Genomic DNA, 22,125 nt, shown 5'->3' with positions numbered 1-22,125 from the left:
AGTTGTCGAGCGGCGTCGAACGTGTACAATGATTTTAAAACAGACCCTCTCTCCGTCTCATAAGGAATGAAAACACAGCGTTTGTAAAATGTGGGTGCTCCTTTTAAACGGACTACTCTTGGTCTTTGTCGGACTCGCGCAAGGGGGTAAGTTGTTTAAACTCAAATGTATAACGTTAGCTAATGTTAAGCAAGAAAGAAAGACAACGGAAGTATATTTACATTTGTCTGAAAAAAAACGTGTGCTTTGGAGGTTTCAGCAAGTGCAGGAGGATATACCTTGATTTTCACCAAATATCACTGTTCCTGAGGACATTATGGCAATCTTGCGAACAACCCAGTCTGAGATTTTCTCATGGGCTGCTGTCTGTTCTTGCCATTCCAGCTGTTTTGTGGATTAACTGATGATAATATAAACAAATATATTAAAATATGCATGTTTACAGTTGACTTTTTAATAGCCGAGGCGTGTTCATTGGAATTTGCCAACTTCGGATGTGCCTCCCAAACCATGAACCCAAAATAATGTGACAGCAGTCTGAATTTATTACGTACAGATAACAGTGATTGTGCCCAATTGTGGCTCTCATAAATTTAATAATCACAGCTGTGACAAATGTCAGAGCCAGGTACAGAAAACAGCATATTATTAATAGCACTGAAATAGCCCTGATATTTATTCATGGGGTCATGTTTTTTGTATGATTTAAAAAGGCTTGCACAACATATGAAACTGGTAGATCTGTCCAATATTATTTAAAGATCCAAAGAGCTTTCCAGATTCCTCTGATGATATTTAAATATTAGTGTCATTTTCAATTATGTTGCATTTGTATTATGCATTTAGTTTATTTGTGTTGCGCGTCACAATAGCATCTCCTACGTAACTGCTTGTCTGTTGTCTGTGCTTGTAATTTGGAGTGCATTGTCCAGACGTATAAAAATCTGCAAGATGTCAGATGTAGGACTTCGTTGTGTGGTAAAAAGAGACTAAAGATAGTGTGGCATCCTTTTTTTTATCCCTTAGTGTCAGTTCAGGTTTGACCACAAAATTTGACCTCAATTTTTAATGTTAATTATTATTATTATTGCTGTTTGGTTTTTATGTTGGTCTTTACCTTTTGTTAGAGCAAAACGAAGCAGTATTTTTGCATAGTAGACTTTAATATAATCTTATTCCACAGTCGTGTTTCCTCAATATTATTATGGCTTGTTGTGTTAGCCATGCAAAGTTCAGTGAATCACATTGCTTCACTGAACTTTGCATAGTGCCTTGAGCATTGTAAACAAAGGACTTAAAACTAATAAGTATTCATTCCAAAAGGAAATTTTATTTATGCACTTATTTTATAGCAAACAAATGATGACACCACAACAAACTTGTGTAGTTTGACAGAATTACACCTCAGCGCTGTCATTTCAGTTCTGAAGTGGAAGTGTTCTGTGCACATTCTAATTGAGGGGTGTAAATACTATAGTAACAGTTGCAGAGAGACATAGATGAGAGTGCAGAGCACATTAGTGTAGATTAAAGGGTGATGTGGAGTTTGGAAAACAGCTGCGTCCAGGCCTCCATCAATGGACAGCAGGGCTAAGACAATGTGGCCATGTCAGAGTCTTTTATGTTGAGAACAGGGTGCTGTCAGGGCAGAGCATGCCAGCACATGCACATGGGTATCACAGTGCTTTCCTGGCGCCATCCGGCCTGTCCTATAAAGACAAGTGTTGCTGTTTTATTCAGTCAGTCACTTTTATTTCAAATCTGTGAGAAAGTCAAAATAGAACTTTAAAGTGTAATTAACCCAAACATGTAATTTCTGGAATAATCTTATTACTTTAAACTTATAGGCTTCATTTTAATAAGGCAAAAGAAGATATTTAAAATTTTGTTGCACAGATAATAATTTGTATTATATAAATATTATATTAATTTATGTAATATTTTGTACAGAATAAACTATAGGTTTAAAATGGAATCAGAATGAACAGATTAAGACATGGAATAAATCAGCATCACAACTGCATTATAACATGCAAAGTTTTTTGTGTTCTGTTCAATATTATTACATACTTCAAACAATATATATATTTTTTGATAGTCAATAGAACAAACCATCGTTATACATTGATTTACCTAATTACCCTAACTTGTATAATTAACCTAATTAACCTAGTTAAGCCTTTAAATGTCACTTTAAGCTGAATACTAGTACCTTGAAAAATATCTAGTCAAATATTGTTTACTGTCATCATGGCAAAGATAAAATAAATCAGTTATTAGAGATGAGTTATTAAAACTATTATGTTTAGAAATGTGTTGAAGAAAATCTTCTCTGCGTTAAACAGAAATTGGGGAAAAAAAAAACAGGGGGGCTAATAATTCTGATTTCAACTGTATAAACACTATTTTAAATAAGGGCTAGTCCTGGCATAAGCTAAACCCTGTTTGTGTTTATATGATGAATTTAAGTCATGCATGAATTAATTTTAATGCTATCCCAGTAGTATTTAGACTATTTTCTTGAACTTTCAGCCTTGTAAGCATGTAATAATCATTATGACACTGTAAATTGCTGACAAATACGCCTGGTGTTAACATTAATTTAAAAGTATTTCTATTCACACAAACTACACAGTTAGTATTTGAATCATTCAAAGTCACCGTAATAAACATATTATGTTTGTATTAAATAAATGTATGTCGTTTTTTCTCTGATGATCTCTGATGAGTTTTTAGGCTTGGTTAGAACACATCAATTGAGAAAAAAACAGCTAGTGTCTTCTGATTTGTCATTAAATGTTCTATATTACTTCACAATATATGTCACAATACTGAAATGAAGTCAGTTTCAACTTCTAGTTTACAAAGATTTTAAATGTAGCCATTAGGTTTCACACACACACACACACACACACACACACACACACACATATATATATATATATATATATATATATATATATATATATATATATATATATATATATATATATATATATATATATATATATATATATATATATATATATATATATATATATATATATATAGGGGTGGCACAGTGGCTCAGTGGTTAGCACTGTCACCTCACAGCAAAAAGGTTCAAATCCCAGCTGTGGAGTTTGTATGTTCTCCTCGTGTTAGTGTGAACACGATTACTCTGGGTGCTCTGGTTTCACGCACAGTCCAAAGACATGCACTATAGATGAATTGAATAAACTAAATTGGCCGCATAGTGTATGTGTGTGAATGTGAGTGTGTATGGGTGTTTCCCAGTACTTGGTTGCAAATGGAAAGGCATCCACTGCGTAAAACATATGCTGGATAAGTTCATTCCGCTGTGGCGACCGCTGATGAATAAAGGGACTAAGCGAAGGAAAATGTATAGTTAAATGTATATTTATAATGATATCTGTCAAACATTGTTGATCTGGCTTAAAATCTGCGGCTTTTAAAGATCATATCTTTCAAAGAGTGCAAGATGCATAAATGTCTCTACATAAATCTATATATTTTCAAATCACAATTAAATGTTTTTAAGGGTGTTGTAATTAATAGAAAGTGTAATTCACAGCATTAAAACAAATAAACAAAGAAGTGAAAGGGATGTAAGATGTAACTGCTTTAATTTGATTGAACTCAATGAGAACTCAGGACAAAAAAAGGCATCATGGATGATTTTTTTTTTTTTTTTATGTGCAGCTTCATTTTATGGTGATGGATTTGTGCAGTTAAAAGGGACAGAGTCGTCTAGCCGTAACACACTGCACATTCGTTTCCGCACCTCCAGCCCGAGCGGCCTGCTTTTCCTGGCTGCAGGGCAGAATGATTTCCTGTTGCTGGAGATGAATGCTGGCAGACTGCAGGTGAGTCACGTGCTGCTATTTCACCCTCAGCAATGTTTAGACCTAACACAACAAAGCTAACATGTGGAAACATGTTAATTCCATTTAGGATGAAAAGAATCGAATTAAAACTATTCTTTTACCAACAATAAATGCATCAGGAAATAATCAAATACACAGAACATCACCATTCTTATCAGATAAAATGAAGTGGCTATATTTATCAAGTCTTCACTACCGATGCTTCTACCTTGGCACCTTCTATTAAGGTGTACATAACAAACCTGACGAATGACTTCAGAGCTGAAGAATGTGAGCTTAGCTGATGTTGTGAGAGAATTAGATACATCACTGGAGGGTATGCATGAGTTAGATCATATTAAATTAAATTCCACAATTCACTTCAAAAACTTTGCATGAAATTATGAAATGGATTTTGGTTTTTGCATTTTCCTCCCTGGCACTCAGGCAAGGTTTTTTTTTAGAGGATGTCTTTGGGCTACATCAGAAGAGATTGCACTGAAGTTTTTGGGGTCAATTTGCCTGCAACTGAAAAGATCTTTGAACTCCCGCGTTTATTTGAGGTTATCAAATTGTGCTATTCTTTCCCTTTGAGTACATCCAAAGTTATAATTGCTTTCAGCTGAGAAAAAGCTAGAAGTAAGAAGTAAGTATTCAGCCAGCCTTGACAAGTTTGTCTCATGTATGCACCGTGACGTAAGAAATAAAATCCATAGTCAAATGCTAATGATTTTATTTGGGAAGATAATTTCATGAATTTGAAGTTTTCTTTGAATGTGAGAAAAGGACTTGGTGTTAAAATAGACGTTTGTTAGTGTAATCCTGGAATTTTGATATTAATACTTGATATTAAAACATTTTATATTAATACCCAAAAAATATTAATACTGCACTAAAGTGTAAATTAAGTGTAAATTAAATCATTTGACTGTTTCTTTTATTATTGATCTATTACCCAAAGCCTAAAATGAAACTTTCGCAATGTATTTCAGATCATCATGCTGAAACATTTTGTTATTAAACAAACAAACAAATGTATATTGGCAAAATTATATTATATTAACAGACCTATTTAAGCAATAGGGGTGCTTGATATTGGAAAAAACACATTGCAATATTTTTATTTCAAAGTTATTAGGGATTACCTAATTCATTAATTGACTGTTAATCTCTTACAATAATTAACTACATATTAGCTAAAACTATTCAACAACACCATTCACTATGACAATTTTGAAACACTTTGTTAATCCATTTGAAATGCTGAGTACTGTAGTTTTCATTGTAGAAATAATTACACACAATTATCCTTTGTTAAGCTAGAAATGTTACAATTTCTTGTGGCCAAATGGTTTAAATTTATTTGACGTCTTACACAGTCATGTAAAAAAAATTTCACTGTATTAGGGTTAAACTTTGCATGGGTTTTTTGGGTATTTATAATCCCAACTCGACATTGCAGATCATGTCATGTGACTATTGCAGATTTTCACATTTCAAATTTGATGATGAAACGATATATTGTGCAGTCCTACTGAGCACCATCGAAACCAATTATGGCTACTGAATTCGTAAAAAATATAAATTGTGTTTTATGTATAAGTTAATATATGTACACTTTGTTTTCATTTATTTCTGTCATTTACAGGTAAGGTTGGATCTAGGCTCTGGAGAGCAGATCCTTCTCTCAGACAGTGGAACCCAGCTAAATGATCTGGCCTGGCACACTGCAGAGCTTCTCCATGACTTCCACAATGTTACAATGACTGTGGACAACCACTCCAAGACCAGCCTGCAAATGTCAGGCCCAGAGAGAGTGCTGCACATCAATGATGGCCTGTATGTTGGTGGATCGGGAGGTTTGGATAAGACCTATCTGTTTAGAGATCTCAGTGGATTTCGTGGTTGTCTTGATGAAGTAATATTTAATCAGCACAACCTCCTTTCATCATTAAGGCCCTACTCTGGGTTTAAGAATGTCTATGAGGTTTCTCTAGGATGCAGTCCTCAGTTTTTTGCAAATGAGGATGACCCAATTAGTTTTTTCAGCTCACAGGCTTACATATCTCTTCCCCCTTGGACGGCCCAGCACGAGTGGGTTTTTGAATGCTCATTCCACACATCAGCTGAAGAAGGGATCATTATGTACAACTCAGCTCGACAAGGAGATTTTGTGGCCCTGGAGATTCAGAAAGGCCTCCTTGTTGCATTGATTGGTAAAGATGGAAGTAAAACAGAGCTACGTTCCCTCACCTTGATCAATGACAGAAGATGGCACAATGTTAAGCTCTTTTTTACCCCCAAAAGCCTCCAACTCACAGTTGATGGAGAGTCAGTAAAGTCCATCATTAGCTCCAGATCAAAAACCCTTCATCTGAAAGGTTTCCTCTTTATTGGGGGAATTGATGACAGCACACGTTCTGAGGTCAGAAAGGTGGGCCTTACTTCAGTAGCAGGGAAGCGTGTTAGAGGGGGTTCCTTTAAAGGATGTTTCAGAGATATTAAAATAAATTATGTCAAAATGGGTCTCCCCAGTGCTGTTGTTACTAAAGACATCTCTGTTGGCTGTGAACCTGAAAAGGAGCTGGATATAAGTACAACAGTAAGCCCAATAACCCTTTCCAGTGACTCTGTCACTCAGTTGCCACCCACCGATGTGTCCACCCTAGCCAAAGGTCTTGTCAAGAAATACGGACACAATTTTCTACAGCTTAGGACTCTTGTTGTCCCAGAAGGTGGTCGGGGATCTTTGGAATCAAAACATATAAAAGTAAACCTTGACTTCAAGAAACTTGGCATTCGTCAGTCTCAGATCATTTTTAGAATTGAGGAGCAACCGGTACATGGTCAACTTAGGCTTGATGTAGACCAGGAGCAGGCTGAGCATACATTCAGCATGCTGGATCTGTGGCACGGCAGAGCCATGTACATTCATGGAGGATCTGAAGACCCACAGGACTTCTTCATGTTCTCTGTGTTCTCCAATAGCAGAAAGGAAGTACCAGGTTATCTGAAGCGACACAAGCTGTATCGGTTTAATATCACTGTTACACCAACCAATGACGCACCTGAGTTGAGTCTACCGGAAGGAAATCTGTTTATTCTTATGGAGAATTCCAAAAAGAAGATCACCACTGATGTTCTGAAGGCCATAGACATTGACAGTAATTACACAGACCTTGTTTACTCTGTGTTAGGGAACCTTAATGCTGATGCAGGGTATTTGGAAAATGAAGATAATACGGGTACATCAGTAAATTCTTTCTCCCATGCAGCCCTTGTAGATGGCAAGATACATTACATCCACACAGGTGTGAGGAACTCTAGGATTGTGTTGAGAGTTAGTGATGGAGAGAAAGTGAGTAACACCGTGGTGCTTAGAATCATGGCTGTGGCACTTGAGTATAAAATCTCCAATAACACAGGTCTGGAAGTGACTCAAGGAGAAATGTACTTGATAAGCACCAACCAACTGGCTGTCTGGACCAATGCCTTGAAGCAGGTGGTTGACATTCGTTATGATGTGATTGAGCCACCAAAATTTGGTGAGCTCCAAAGGATGCACTCAAGTGGAGAATGGAAGATCACCAGCTCATTTTCCCAAAGAGTTCTTGAAAAGGGGCGTTTAAGGTACCTTAGCACCTATCAGTCTATTCAAACAAGTAATAGCACGGACCACTTTAGATGTAAAGTAACTGTGGCCTCCAGAGCTACTGAAGAACTTGTGTTTTCAATTATTGTAAAGTGGATAAACTACACAATAGAGAACAACAAACCTGTAGAGCTGGACAAAATTACGAGAGCTGTAATTGACTCTGAGCATCTGTATGCAAAAGCCAATGGCGTTAGTCTGACTGATGACGAGCTTTGTTTTAAATTGTTGACTTTACCAAGAAGAGGAATAATTGAAGTGAAAAATGCCAAGTTGGATGTGAATTCTACATTTTGTCAAAGGGACATCACAGATCTGAAGGTTGAATACCAACTACTGGAAAGATCATTTGAGGACACCAGTGATGAATTTGTTTTCCACATATTTTCAAAGCATGCACATTCTGCTAGTCACATTTTCACAATCAACATTAAAGCAGATGCCAACAGCATTTTCATGACAAACAATGGACTGTCACTTCTTGAAGGTGAAAGTAAACTTATTACAAAGAATGAATTGTTTGCTGAAACTCTAAGCACTAAAGAAATCTACTACACAATTACAAAGATGCCAAACCATGGGAAGTTAATGCGAATCAACTTGTCCAACTCAACCAAAGACTTTGACAAAATTTTGTCCTTTACTAATCAGGATGTTCTTGAAGAGCGTATTATGTATGTTCATGATGACAGCGAAACAACTCTTGATGACTTTACCTTCATAGCCTCCACAAGTCCTGTAACAAAGCTATATGTTAGAGAAAATGATGTTGGCTCTAAGGAGGGCGTATTTAATATCTCTATAACACTAGTGAACGATGAAAAACCCATTCGCATCGTAGACAAAGTTTTTAATGTTGTCAGAAACAAACAGAGATTGCTTACACTCGATGACCTGTGCTACCATGACTCAGATTCAGACTTTAGTGATGGGGAGCTTGTCTATACTCGGCGTGGTATCCCAATGGGGGATTTGGTTCTTGTGAATGACACTTCACACAAGCTGTACCAATTTCGTCAAGAAGACTTGGAACAGAAACGAGTGCTGTTTGTTCACCACGGGATGAACTCTGGCCGTTTTGTTCTGTTTGTGTCAGATGGCAAACACTATGTGTCCTCTCTGTTGGATATTAGCGCACAGGATGCTTATTTAAAAATTGGCAACAATACAGGCCTTTTGGTTCAGAAAGGGCAAGCCAAAATGCTTTGTCATGCTAACTTAAGTGTGGATACAAACCTTGACATCCGACATGACAATGAAATAATATTCAAAATCCAAAAGCATCCAAAACATGGCAGCATGTATTTACATAACAGCAAGATAGAATCATTCACCCAAAATGACCTGACAAATTGCTTATTGTCATATTATCATGACAACAGTAATAATCTTGCTGATGTTTTTACACTCCTGGTGGAAGCAAAGGACCTTCAGCTTGATGTTAAAGTCCCTGTGAAGGTGTACTTGGAAAGCCATCAAAGGCCACCCGTCATACTTCATAACAAAACCTTGCTGGTAGAAGAGGGGAAGCCAGTCAAGATTGAAAGCAGTAAACTCAAGGTAAATAGCAACCTCATTAATGCTTTTATGAACCTGTTTTAGCCTTACTTTGATGCATCATAGGAATTCTGTTATAGATTGGATTTCTTTATCATTGGTTTAAACAGTGTTGGGGAAAGAACAGATGAGTGAAGTTTATTTATAAACTAATTTCGAGAGGATCATGTGCTTATGATTGACCACGGCTGATCCTGCATTAGCTATCATTTGATTTACCAATCAGACAAATCTAAGCGCACATAAATAAACAGATTTCCTTACCTTAGTCACCTTTGCTTTGAAGAATCCTAGCATCCACCCCTACTCCTCCCTCTCCTTCATAGACTAATCCCAAACAGGTCAGAACAGTGGCTCAGTGGCTAGCGCTGTTGCCTAACAGCAAGAAGGTTGCTTGTTTGAATCCCGACTGGGCCAATTGGCGTTTCTTTGCGGAGTTTACATGCATTCCCTATGCTCGTGCGGGTACTCCAGTTTCCTCCCACAGTCCAAAAACATGCAGTATAAGTGAACTGAATAAACCAAATTGACACAGTATATGAGTGTTTTAGTACTAGGCATTCACCGCATAACCATATGCTGGTATAGTTTTCGGTTCATTCCGGCATGGCAGCCTCTAATAATCAAGGAATAGGCTGAGGGAACGAATTTGGGGAAGCTCTCGAGACCTACCTGAGCTCAGACTCCCCTCTCTCCCGATGAAACCGGAGGGAGCCCCACGCTCAAGGATCTTCTGAGCTCAGTGCTCTCTCTCGGGACAGCATGCCAAACAACCTTTATTATCAATCATCAGCTAAGTGTGAACTCTTGGAAAAAGGCTTTCCAATGCAACTTATGGGACAGGGGTGTCTAATCCTGCTTCTAAAGGACCAACATTCTGCATTGATAGATGTATAGATGTAGTCTGAGGACTTTGACTTTGTCTGAAATGGACCCCTATACTATTAAAAAGGGAATAAGTTAAAGTTCTGTTCGAAACCATAATAGATGTATCGAGTGCACTGCTTCAAACCTGTAACACACTAAAATAATGTGTACAACTGATAAACACTCAGTAGCTAGAATATGTATAGCCATAATACACTGTGATTCCTAAATTAATTCCAGGATCTTATCAGAACAAACACCTGCAGCTGAATCATCCATCCACGTTCAAACCACTGGTCTATTGTGCGTACAGTTTATTGTAGTTCAATCATTTTTAACTAATTACTAAATGTATTCATTCATCACTCACTTGTTTTGATGTACTTCTCCGAAAACCCTTTCCACCAAGGCAGTTTGAGTGCTGGTCCAGAGCCAGAGCCTAGTTCCAAATCGGTTCTTTGTCAGTTGACACCCAGAACAGCAGCTCTGACCAAGGAAGGTTCTTATAGCATCAAAACTTTGCTGGTCAAGAAATAAACACTGCTTGCATCAAGGGCTGAGTGCAGGATTACCATGACCAGGGAGATAAACAGAAATGGTTTTGAACACCTTTTTTGAAATAGCATTACAACTCTACTCTAACACATTGGGCTCTATTTTAACAATCAAAGCGCATGGTCACAGGTGCACTTGTAACAATGAGAAAAAGGGTTGCTGTGCCCGTCGCATGGTCTAAAAGAGTTGTCCTTACTCTCTTAATGAGATTTGGGTGTGTTTTGGGCATGATGTGCATTAAACCAATCAGATCTTAAAACAATATGTTCCCTTTAAGTGCAAGTTGCAGTTGCGTCATAGGGGAATTGCTATTTACATAGGAGAATTTGATATTGTTTACTGGTTGTTAATAGACACTCTAAACCTGACACGATTTTTCAAGCAATTAGCTCATGTCATTTGTCATTATTGCAAATAGGTAGGTGGGCTAATTTTGATACATGCAATTTTTCATTTATGTAGACAATAGTAATCGTTACATTTTAATCCTCAAATTTTTCATATTTAAAAGTATTTGTTTGCTGCTGGGCATCCCTGTGTTTGGTTTAAGCAATGTGTATGTAAATTGTGGACCCTCCTATATAAGTGCATATCACTCCTATATAGGTGCAAGCTATTTAACAAAAAACTTCATAATTCAACAAAAAAACACTGCAACATTGACTTAAGGTTAGCTTTTAGTTGCCCAATGGTGCTGTCTAATTCAGTTGCCTCAAAATAGCAATGCGTCAACAATGCACCTTAACACATCTTCTTTTTCAGACCAGCATGCCCATGGGTGCACAAATGGGCACAAATCCATTTGCTATTTAAACAATATTGTGCAGGACGGAAAAATTATCTGAAACAAGAAAAAACACTTGGATTGCACCTGGTGTGGTGAAAGGGCCCATTATTATCGTTTGTTATCTCAGTCTATAAAAACATTTTATTCTGTCTAGTAATCTCCGTCTATACAAACTAGTTGCTACTCAAACTTGTTGGATTCGCTGTGTTTGACTGCCGATATAAATATTTGTAAAGTCATTAGCATTAATAACGATCAACTGTGTGTTTGTATTTGGCGCTTCTGGGTTTGTGTTGAAAAGATGAAATGTATCCAGTGATGACTGACTGACTCTACGATGGCTCTCTAGCCTGTGAAAAAGCAAAGCAGTTCGTAGAAGTTTTGTTAGATAAACCATTTCTGAACTAGAGCACTAACCTAGTACATGTTGGTGGAAAAGGGATTTAAGTTGACTAAAGTAGGAGATTGATGCAGGGGATAGGGAATGTGGGTGCAAGAGGTGATTCAAACAAAGCCCTTGTTTAGCTAGTTCAAGTGTGTTCACTCTCAAATGTGCTAGATAGTAGCCCTCAAGGTTACAGTCTGCACTCCCTTTGTTTTGGATGAACCAACTTGCATATCCAAAAATAAAGCACTGTCTTTTTCTCTTCAGGTGACCCATGAGGCAAGTTCACCCTCAGAAATAACTTTCACTGTCAAAGTTCCTCCATCTCATGGACATTTACGGCATTTTATTGAGGGTAAAGATCAGTACCAAGGAACAAAAGAGGACCCATTAGTGACATTTTCCCAGTGGGATGTCAATGCTGGCAACATTCAGTATATGCAGGTGGATCCTGGCCAAGGCAGTGATTCATTTACTCTGGAAGCCAGCAATGGGGTTGCAGAGGTCATTGACATCATCATGTCTGTGGATATCATCCCACGCCTCATACCTATTGAGGTGTCCAATATCACTTTGAAGGAAGGAGCATCAAAAGCTCTCACCGAGGACATCATCAAAGTAACAAACCCACATTTCTCAGGCCTTAATTTCGTGTACTATGTCTCAGAGGGTCCTCTTCATGGCCACATTGAGAATTCACGTTTCCGAGGGATTCCCACAACCTACTTTACAAGGAAGCAGGTAATGTTTTTTAAAATTTTGAACAGTCTTTGTGGAAATATTACAGTATGAAACCAATGACAATCACTATTGACTATTAATTGTTTTTAATTGTTAAATTGAATGTATATCTTGTTATTTTGACATGACAGGTGGAGCAGGAGTTTATCTATTATGTCCATGATAACACAGAGACATTAGAGGACCACTTTACTGTTACAGCAAATGATACAGACCTGCGAAAACACAGCGCACCATCGACTGTGTATGTCCAGATCATAGCTGTAAATGACCAGCCTCCAGTTATTACAGCCAACAGGGTCCTCAGGGTGAGAATACTATAAATACATTTTTAATGACTAAGGTCGGCTGAGGTCCCAGTCCTGAGAATGTTTTATGAAGTATGAGAACTCTACTCAGATCTAGAGACAAGATTTGGTGGAATTTGTGGACCATTTTAGGTTCCATGTATTGACATTCTCTTTGGTCTTCACCGGTCACAGAAGACTAGAGACGAGTGCACAGTTGTTGAACCAAAAGCTACTAATTGTACACTTGTAAATCATTGACTTCGGGTTTAATAGTAGTTTCAGTCACAGATCACAGACCAGGGACAGTCAAAAGGGCTGCTTTGCATGCTTTAGATTCCTCAAGGCATTTCAGTGTCATGGTTTTGAACTTGAGGGATTTGTCTTTAAAGATGATTCACAATACTTACAGTAGGCTTTCCTCTAGCTTTAATTGCTGAAGTGACCCTGATCCCAAATACCTGATCCCAACTATTTAAACATTTACAGGGACCACAAGGTGGCTCACAACTGCTACTTTTTACAGGATTCTAATGCAGTTTATAAAATGTGCTATTCGATCTGAGTAATTTCCAGGAATGGAAAATTATGGAAAAAAATGTTTCCAGACTAGTTTTCTAAATTATTAAATTAAAATAATCTAAGTCCAAATATAGATATCGTACAATATTTTGCACATTTTTTATGGTGTTTGAAGGGGCAAACTTACATTGCTGCTAAATGATTACACTGGATCTGCTGGAGGTATTGGTCAGTCTAGCCTTCAAATGACTTTAACATTTAGCTGAAAGTCTAGAAAGCAAATAAACTTTATCAACTGATCATCAGGTGCTTAAAATGCTGAGTGTGGTTTCTCTTCAGTTCATCGCTTGCGTGTATTTACTGTTATTATTGATATTTTAAAGGGGACCTATTATGCCCCTTTTTACAAGATTTAAAATAAATCGCTGATATCGCTAGAGTGTGTTTGTGAAGTTTCAACTCAAAATGCCCCACAAATAATGTTTTAGAAATTCTGGAAACTGCTCTTTTAAAGCTTTGATCCTAATTTCGGTGACTGTTGCTTTAAATTCAAATGAGATCATGTTCCCAACCCTTTTTACAAAAGAGGGTGGAGCTACTATGTGTCAGCATAATGGCAGGTTCAACAACAAGACTGTTGTTCTATGTTAATAAGGGGGAGATCTTTAATACTGAGTGGGACTTTCCCCCTGTGATAACATCTACAAAGGCTGCAGACTGCAGACTGTTTTTATCCAATGTGAGTTTAAAAAATACAATTACTAGATTTTTACCATTACACAGGGGTTATATTCACACGCTATTGCCACACAACTGTTTTTAAACCAATTATACAAGTTATTTTTTTCATAGTAGGTCCTCTGTAAAGTGTAATCATGTTATAAATTAGAGTAAAAAATGAAAGCATATTTCCATTTCATAACATTTGACATTTAGTGTCCATGACTTTAGATGAACGCATACATATGCAGCACAATCAAATATGCTAAAGATCAAGGCAGCTCACAGTCATGTCGGCTAGAGATTTTGTATTCTGGCAGTGCAGGTCAGACAGACTCAGAATCAACTTGTTTGGAGTTGAATTTTAAAACCATTCATCAGAGGTTAATTATGGTGAACGGAATCTGCAGAGAAGTCTACAAAAGTATGGAGTTTTAAATTGGATATTTTTCATTTTAAAATGCATGTTTGCTCATTTATTTATTCATTTATTTATTTAAAACAAAACGGATGATGTATTTAGGTGCATTGGGGTCACTTGCCAGAAAGGGGTTTAGAGACTCTAAAATAGACTTTTTTCAGATAGCCACAAGAAATTAAAAAGGTTTTATGTGTGTGTGTGTGTGTGTGTGTGTGTGTGTGTGTGTGTGTGTGTGTGTGTGTGTGTGTGTGTGTGTGTGTGTTTGTTTTTATTTGTTTGATTTAAAGCTACACAATGTAACTTTTGACCCCCTAGTTGTTTAAAAATGCATCTTGTGAAAGTACAACCCACAATGTAGTGCCATTTAAATGATTCATTTGATGGTGTGTACTTACCTACTGTGCATGTATAAAATTGTTACGCAGTACAGTATATGTGTTTCTAATTTTAAACTGCTTAAAGGATCTCTTCTCTTCTGTGTACTGTTGTTTTGTATCTGATAAAGAAATAAAGATTAGATGAGTTAGAGTAAGATTAAATCCGTGGACATGAATATGAATATTTGTGTGAATCTCAGGGTACAGCAGAGTATCAGTAGAAACAAGTTATTCTGGAATTTCAGAGTTCATAAATGTAACTTCAGTTTACTTGGTTTAGCTTGCTTAGTTTGGGACATGTGGAGCTGCGCATCGATAGATTTGCTCTTCAGTGTTTGGACTGAATTAAACTGAACTTCAACTTTGAAAACTGGACTGACACTGTTTCAGTCTACAATAATCTTCTATGTTAAGCTGCTTTGACACAATCTACATTGTAAAAGCGCTATAGAAATAAACATGAATTGAATTAATCTAAATCAATATGCTGCTTGAATGATCTATAAATATTTCCAGCACTGAAAAAATCATAATGAGGGTATTTGTTTACTCAGGTGTGGGTAGACTCGGTCACAGAGATCACCCCAGAGGATCTGAATGCACAGGATGAAGACACACTTCCTGAGCAGCTAGAGTACATCATCACTCAACCCAGCAATGGTCACCTGGCTCTGAAGACATCCCCTAACAGACCAATCATGAACTTTACTCAAGCTCACATTGACCAGCGGCAGCTGCTATTTGTTCATAGTGGTGAGATACCATACACAACCTTCTTATAATGTACTTTACAAAAGCATCATATCACATCAAATCGTTTTCTCAAGGTATGTGCGATTGTTTATTGGGTTTAACCACTAGATGGTAGCATTGCGCTTCAAATCATAGTACAAAACTGTTCACATTATGCTTGATGTCCCAAATGCAGTTCAGGAAGAGCCTATTCATTCAGTACAGTCATTCATGAATATGAGTTTATACAAACAGCGTTCACTACACCATCTCTTGTCCATCATCCTCTATTTTCTCATTCCTTCACATAGTATTATTGTTCTGGATCTGAGCTCAAACCAACCCTCAGGTTCAAGCACCTTTTGAGGACTTGTCAAGTTCGTTTACTATTATTTATTTCAACGTAATGGACAAGCAGTCTAATGAAACCTATTTAGGCAAAAAAAAGGTTGCAACAGTGGTGGTTTTAATTATTTTATCACACAGTTAAGACGAACAATACCCAGCTTAAATGAGTACACTGCAAAAAGAGGCTTTTTTTCTAGTTTCTAGTCCAAATCTAAAAAAATTTTTATAATAAAATAAATCAAGAAGTATTTTATAAACAGGTAAAAGATATCGACTTGTTTTCAGAAATAATATGTGAAAATTAAGTGAGTTTTTCCTTAAAACAAGCAAAACAATCTCCCAATGGGGTGAACAAAATAATCTTATTTCAAAGGGAAAAACTAGATAATTTTTTGTTAGCCCATTGGCAGATTATTTTGCTTGCTTTCAAGGAGCAACTCACTTAATTTTAGCATAGTATTTCTTAAAATAGGACAGAAATTTTTGCTTGTCTAGAAAATGCTTCTTGATTTAAGAATTTTTAGATATTTGGACTAGAAACAAGACAAAAAAAAAGTAAGTAAGAAAAGCATTTTTTTCAGTATACAGCCCCTTCAGGCCTAACATTCAGGTTTTTATAAAATTCTAAATTCATTATCTGTTAAGCATTAACTCTGTCTTAATAGATGTTAGTAAGCACTTTTTAATTACATTATATACAAATAAAAACATTATTTACAAGCAATTTATATCAAAGAGTAGTTTGTGGCTTTTAGAATCATTCAGAATGAGATGGTAAACGATTAATAAACTATTCAAACCATCATTTATATATTTTATTATTCATGCATATAGTAATAGTAACTATCTATGTTTATAAATGCTTTATTGATTCAAGTCAACTATTTATGCTTGTCAAAATACATCTAGAAATAAATACAATTAAGTAGAATTGGATAAAACAACAACAATATAATAATTTAACAATATATTGATACATTTCAAAGTTATTTAGTGATGTTTAAACTGTACAGTATTTTATTTTAGTTAAGATTGCAAAGATTTATTTTTCAGTTGATACAGTTTCATTTGTGTATCCTCAAATGAATAAAAAGTCACTTTTTTCATATTTATAATATAACTGAGCCTTTAATTGTCATTTATAAGGGATTTATAAAGCATAAATAGTCCTCACTTTAGATTAGGTCACAAAACTGGAGAAAGTTGACTTAATAAAGCATTTATTAACACACAAATTAATTATTGGTATATGTCTGAATAATAAAATATATAAATGTTCATTTAAATAGTTTATTAATCATTTATTTATGCATTCTGAACAATCTTAAAATAGCACCGACTATTCTTAAACAACTAGTTTGTAAATAATGCAATACTTATAAAATAATCATTAACAAAATATGAAAATACAATCATTAAGCACATTATAAATGTGCTTATAAGTCAAGAATACAGCATTTGTATCTGTATTTACAATCTGCTTGCTAACATCTATTAATGTAGAGTCAATACTTAAGAGATAATGAATTCACTATTTGCTAATGCTCAATAAATGATTCATAGTGTGTAGTTATTTTAAAGTGTTACCAAACAGTTATATTAAACCTTCATATTCATTAATATAAGAATTCAGTCACCTAACATCTTTAGAATAATAGAAAATAATACATTTGGATTGAAATAAGATGATAGGAAATTAAATACATCATACAATATTTTTCATAATATATATATTTTATCTTGATTTTTCCTGTCATTTTTTCAGTTACATTTTTCCTGGTTTTGCATTTAATCTAATCAGTTTCAAAAACAATGAACCAGATTTGCACAAATATCTCATTATGTAGGATCCCATGGAAAATGTTCATTTAAAAGTGAGATGTTTTTTTGTCGGTGACGATATCCTAGTGGTCAGCGCGTCTATTTATAGCACAACTTTGTTTGAATTTGCATTTGACAAGGAGACAAGCTCAGCATGTGCAGTGGTTTAAACACTTTATGAGTTTGCATACACATGCAGTTGATGTCAGAATTATTAGCCCCCCTTTGAATTTTTTTTATTTTTTGAAATATTTCCCAAATGATGTTTAACAGAACAAGGAAATTTTCACAGTATGTCTGATAATATTTGTTCTTCTGGAGAAAGTCTTATTTGTTTTATTTTGGCTCGAATAAAAGCTGTTTTCAATTTTTTAAAGCCATTTTAAGGTCAAAATTATTAGCCCCTTTAAGCCCCTATATTTTTTTCGATAGTCTACAGAACAAACCATCGTTTTACAATAACTTGCCTAATTATCCTATCCTGCCTAGTTAACCTAATTAACCTAGTTAAGTCATTAAATGTCACTTTAAGCTGTATAGAAGTGTCTTGGTCTCGAAAGATTTATTATTTACTGTCATCAGGGCAATGCTAAAATAAATCAGTTATTAGAGATGAGTTATTAAAACTATTATGTTTAGAAATGTGTTGAAAAAAATCTGCTCTCCGTTAAACAGAAATTGGGGAAAAAATAAACAGGGAGGCTAATAATTGAGGGGGGCTAATAATTCTGACTTCAACTTTAAGTACAATACTGAGAAAGCCTTAATAATTATTGTGTTCATGTTTATAAAAAAGGATCTATATCACAAATGTTCTTTAAAAAGTGTTTTAAGCACATCACATGTTTTTTTATGTAAAATAAAAGCAAGGTGTGTATAACATGAGATCAAATACTAATGAGGTGTGTAATTATGTGGCATTAAAGGCTTAAAACATCTTAAAACACAAATCTAATAAAATTCCCAGAAATAATGATGCTTATTATTTTTTGTTTCTCAGGCCCGATGGCAGGAGGCTTCAACTTTCAAGTCAACGATGGTGTAAACTTTGCTTCTAGGCAGATATTCAGTATTACAGCCCGTGCCCTGGTTCTTAATTTAAAGAAGGCTGGACCTCTTAAGGTGTTTCCAGGTAAGTCTGATTAACATTACAGTAGGTGAACTTCTGGTGAATTTTGCCACATAAATCATCTGTGATAAAATATATTCCCTGTGCTGTCCAACACTATGTAATGAGAAGGATTCAAATATAGCATTATATATTAAATATACCATTGTATGTACTGTATTTTAAAATAATGCACTGAAGTTTAAGCCTTGTTTATAGTTTTTTATTAAGTCAAGTAACATTTTCGTGAGAAGCAAAAATATTAATCATACAATTTTGCGTAGAAACCTTCCTAAAAGCGAACGTACAAAATAAATGTTCATTTTTATTTTATTAATGATAATGGATCACATGATGATTTTAAATAATACTTAAGTTAAATATGTTTGCTTAGTGTTTCCTTACAGCTGTGAGTGGGAGGTGTCGTATACACATTTCCACCTCCATTTTGTGTGTATGCAACTCTGATTAATGAGACACATTGTCTTGTTTGCAGAAAAATTGACAAAACAAGTGTAGTAGGAAAATCATTTTTTGCAGTGTGGCGATATTCATATCATAACTTTGTTTGTAATTTTAGTAATGGTCTCTTCATCTCTTTTAATGGAGTGAAGAGTGAAATAACATGTCATGTTATTCACAGCAGTGAGGTCAGAGTCTGGCTGCTTCACAAGCCAAGTCAGAGCAGCAGATTGACGCCTCCTTTCCGCTCTGTATAAAGTCAACAACACTATCTCCACCCACTTGTAGCCGCTTAAGACTTCTTAGTCTCCGTCTGAGCATCAACACAGTGTGTGTCATGGTTTCTTAATCCTAGTGCAAATGATCCACGTAATAGCAAAATGACTTTAACTGTCGAGCTATAAATAGCTCAGTGGAGAGCGTTTGAGCTGAAAAGTCCCTAAAGTTAATAGACTACAGTCATTTTCTTAATTTTAGAAACACTTAGTCATATGCCACATCTTAGAAAATATCAGCTGCTACATCTGCTTTCAACTTCGTAAATTGTTGTAGAAGCACTGAACAAAAAGTGAGCATCAGAAATACATTTTTCCATTACGGTTCACAGAAGTGTGCTATACTAATAATGAGCTGAATGTACGTATAGTTCATTTGCCTTTAGTTCCACTTCCTGATTCATTGTAATATATGCAACTTATATACTGATTATGACATATATGTTCATATTTGGATTTCAAATATAAAATATATGTCTGGCGTCATGATGGTGCAGTGGGTAGCACGATCGCCTCACAGCAAAAAGGTCACTGGTTCGAGCCTCGGCTGAGTCAGTTGGCATTTCTGTGTAGAGTTTGCATGTTCTCCGAGTGCAGAAGGGGGGGTTTCCTCCAGTGGCTCTGGTCCCACAAGTCCGAAGACATGTGCTGTAGGTGAATTGGGTAAGCTAAATTGGCCGTAGTGTATGTGTGAATGTGTGTGTATGGATGTTTTCATGGACGGTTCATCCTGCTGTGGCGACCCCAGGTTAATAAAGCGACTAAGCCGAAAAGAAAATGAATGAAAATATGTCATATATGCAACAAGTTTCAATATACTGCAAAATTGGCCACACTGTGAAAAAATTCCTGCTGCTTTCAATTTTTTAGTTGAATCAAACTTTTCTAGTCATCAATCAAACAGACTAAAAATATCAGGTTAAACTTTGTATAACCTTAAAATTATTAAAAGAAGTTACTGCAACATACAAATATTTGTTGTCCAGACTTTCTATCATAATTCATTTTACACTGCACTTACATAAATAAATTTTTGGATTTACAATTATTTACATTTTCCTTCAGATTAGTCCCTTATTTATCCGGGGTTGCCACAGCGGAACGAACCACCAACTATTCCAGCATATGTTTAACGCAGCAGATGTCCTTCCAGCCACAACCCAGCACTGGGACATGTTCAAATTTATTAGATTTAATTATATACTGTCAAGCCTGAAATTATTCAACCCCCTGACTTAAAGTTACTTTAATTTAACCAGCAAGTTTTTTGTTGTTGACCACATATGACACAGGCCTTTTCCAAAAGATAAAAAGACGATGTACAAAATTTTAAGTCACAATTTGCCAGGGGTATGAATAATTTCAGGCTTGACTTTGTATGTTCATAAATGCTGATATATGAATGCACACACATTTAAAATCTAATATATTTGTGCATATTTGTAATCTATCTATATATATATATCTATATATCTATATCTATATATCTATATATAGATATATATATATATATATATATATATATATATATATATATATATATATATATATTTGTGTGTGTGTGTGTGTGTGTATGTGTGTAAATGGCCATTTTGCAATATTTTGTAATTGCAAATATGGCATGGGGGGCGACACGGTGGCGTAGTGGGCACAATGGTGCACTGTTGCCTCACAGCAAAAGGTCGCTGGTTTGAGCCCCGGCTGGGTCAGTTGACATTTCTGTGTAGAATTTGCATCTTCTCCCCGTGTTCGAGTGGGCTTCCTACGGGTGCTCCGCTCATGTCCAAAGACATGCCCTATAGGTGAATTGGGTAAGCTAAATTGTATGTATCCTGGTTCTCCAGGTTGGGGGTTGAGTGTTGGGATAATGACCCACTGTGTAAAATTTGATGTTACAAAACACCAACATGTTGCGGCTAAATATCAACTTCGAAATAAACGGCCCTGGAAGTAATATGACATGAGTTGCATATTTGACATATGAATTCATGTAAGATCTATATATGAACTCATATGTCATTTTTGCCATTTTAAAATATTGTCATATATTAGATTCTATGTGGGTTCTGAACAGAATTTGAAATATAGTTAAATAATGAACTGAGAAGAAATTAGTGAATCAGCAGAAGGTTTGACCAAAAGAATCAATATTCTTTAAGAATTAGTGTTGTTCTGTGGTCATGTGCTTTACAAATGGTTGTTTTTGCTAAGATAGCCTCAAGGGCCTCTTTTAATTGCTTAGATATGACAGCAAACTATAAATGAAGAAAGAATCAGGTCTTAAAATGAACTGATAGATTATTTTATCAGACTTTTTCAGTAAAATAACTTGTTCTTAGAGTTCAGTCACAATGTGTTTTAATCTAAAAGTGATCTGAAACAGGATCTCAAAAGACTTCCCTATTGTCAGTCTTCTCAGACTATATTTACACTTGTAAAGCAAATATAGCTTGCAGACTGTTTTTGGCTTGTAATTTTTGGCCCATGCAATTCTGTTTAACAACCCCACAATAAACCATTTGAAAGGACATGTGTGGACAGTTACAACGCATCAGACAATGTGGTTTGGTTTATAGCATGTACCAGACAAAAGTGTTGTTTTGGAAGTTTCCAGAGCCATTCTTATGCTCTTCTACTTATGC

The 22,125-nt window shown here is 35.7% G+C and overlaps 1 protein-coding gene across 1 annotated transcript in view; it reads left to right on the top strand.

The window, feature by feature from the left end:
- The first annotated feature begins 88 nt into the window (after positions 1 to 88).
- The window catches only part of cspg4ba (chondroitin sulfate proteoglycan 4ba), a 29,038-nt gene continuing 7,001 nt past the window's right edge, over positions 89 to 22,125 (top strand). The window contains exons 1-7 of the mRNA XM_056458278.1: positions 89 to 146; positions 3,703 to 3,866; positions 5,515 to 9,078; positions 11,937 to 12,410; positions 12,542 to 12,718; positions 15,292 to 15,490; positions 18,639 to 18,770. Coding sequence (XP_056314253.1) covers positions 89 to 146; positions 3,703 to 3,866; positions 5,515 to 9,078; positions 11,937 to 12,410; positions 12,542 to 12,718; positions 15,292 to 15,490; positions 18,639 to 18,770 — 4,768 coding nt within the window. The remainder of the gene's footprint in view (positions 147 to 3,702; positions 3,867 to 5,514; positions 9,079 to 11,936; positions 12,411 to 12,541; positions 12,719 to 15,291; positions 15,491 to 18,638; positions 18,771 to 22,125) is intronic.

Source organism: Danio aesculapii, chromosome 5 (assembly GCF_903798145.1).
Source record: "Danio aesculapii chromosome 5, fDanAes4.1, whole genome shotgun sequence".
Lineage (NCBI taxonomy): Eukaryota > Metazoa > Chordata > Actinopteri > Cypriniformes > Danionidae > Danio > Danio aesculapii.
Note: the sequence above shows the minus strand (reverse complement) of the source record. Positions and strands in the feature narration are given on the sequence as shown.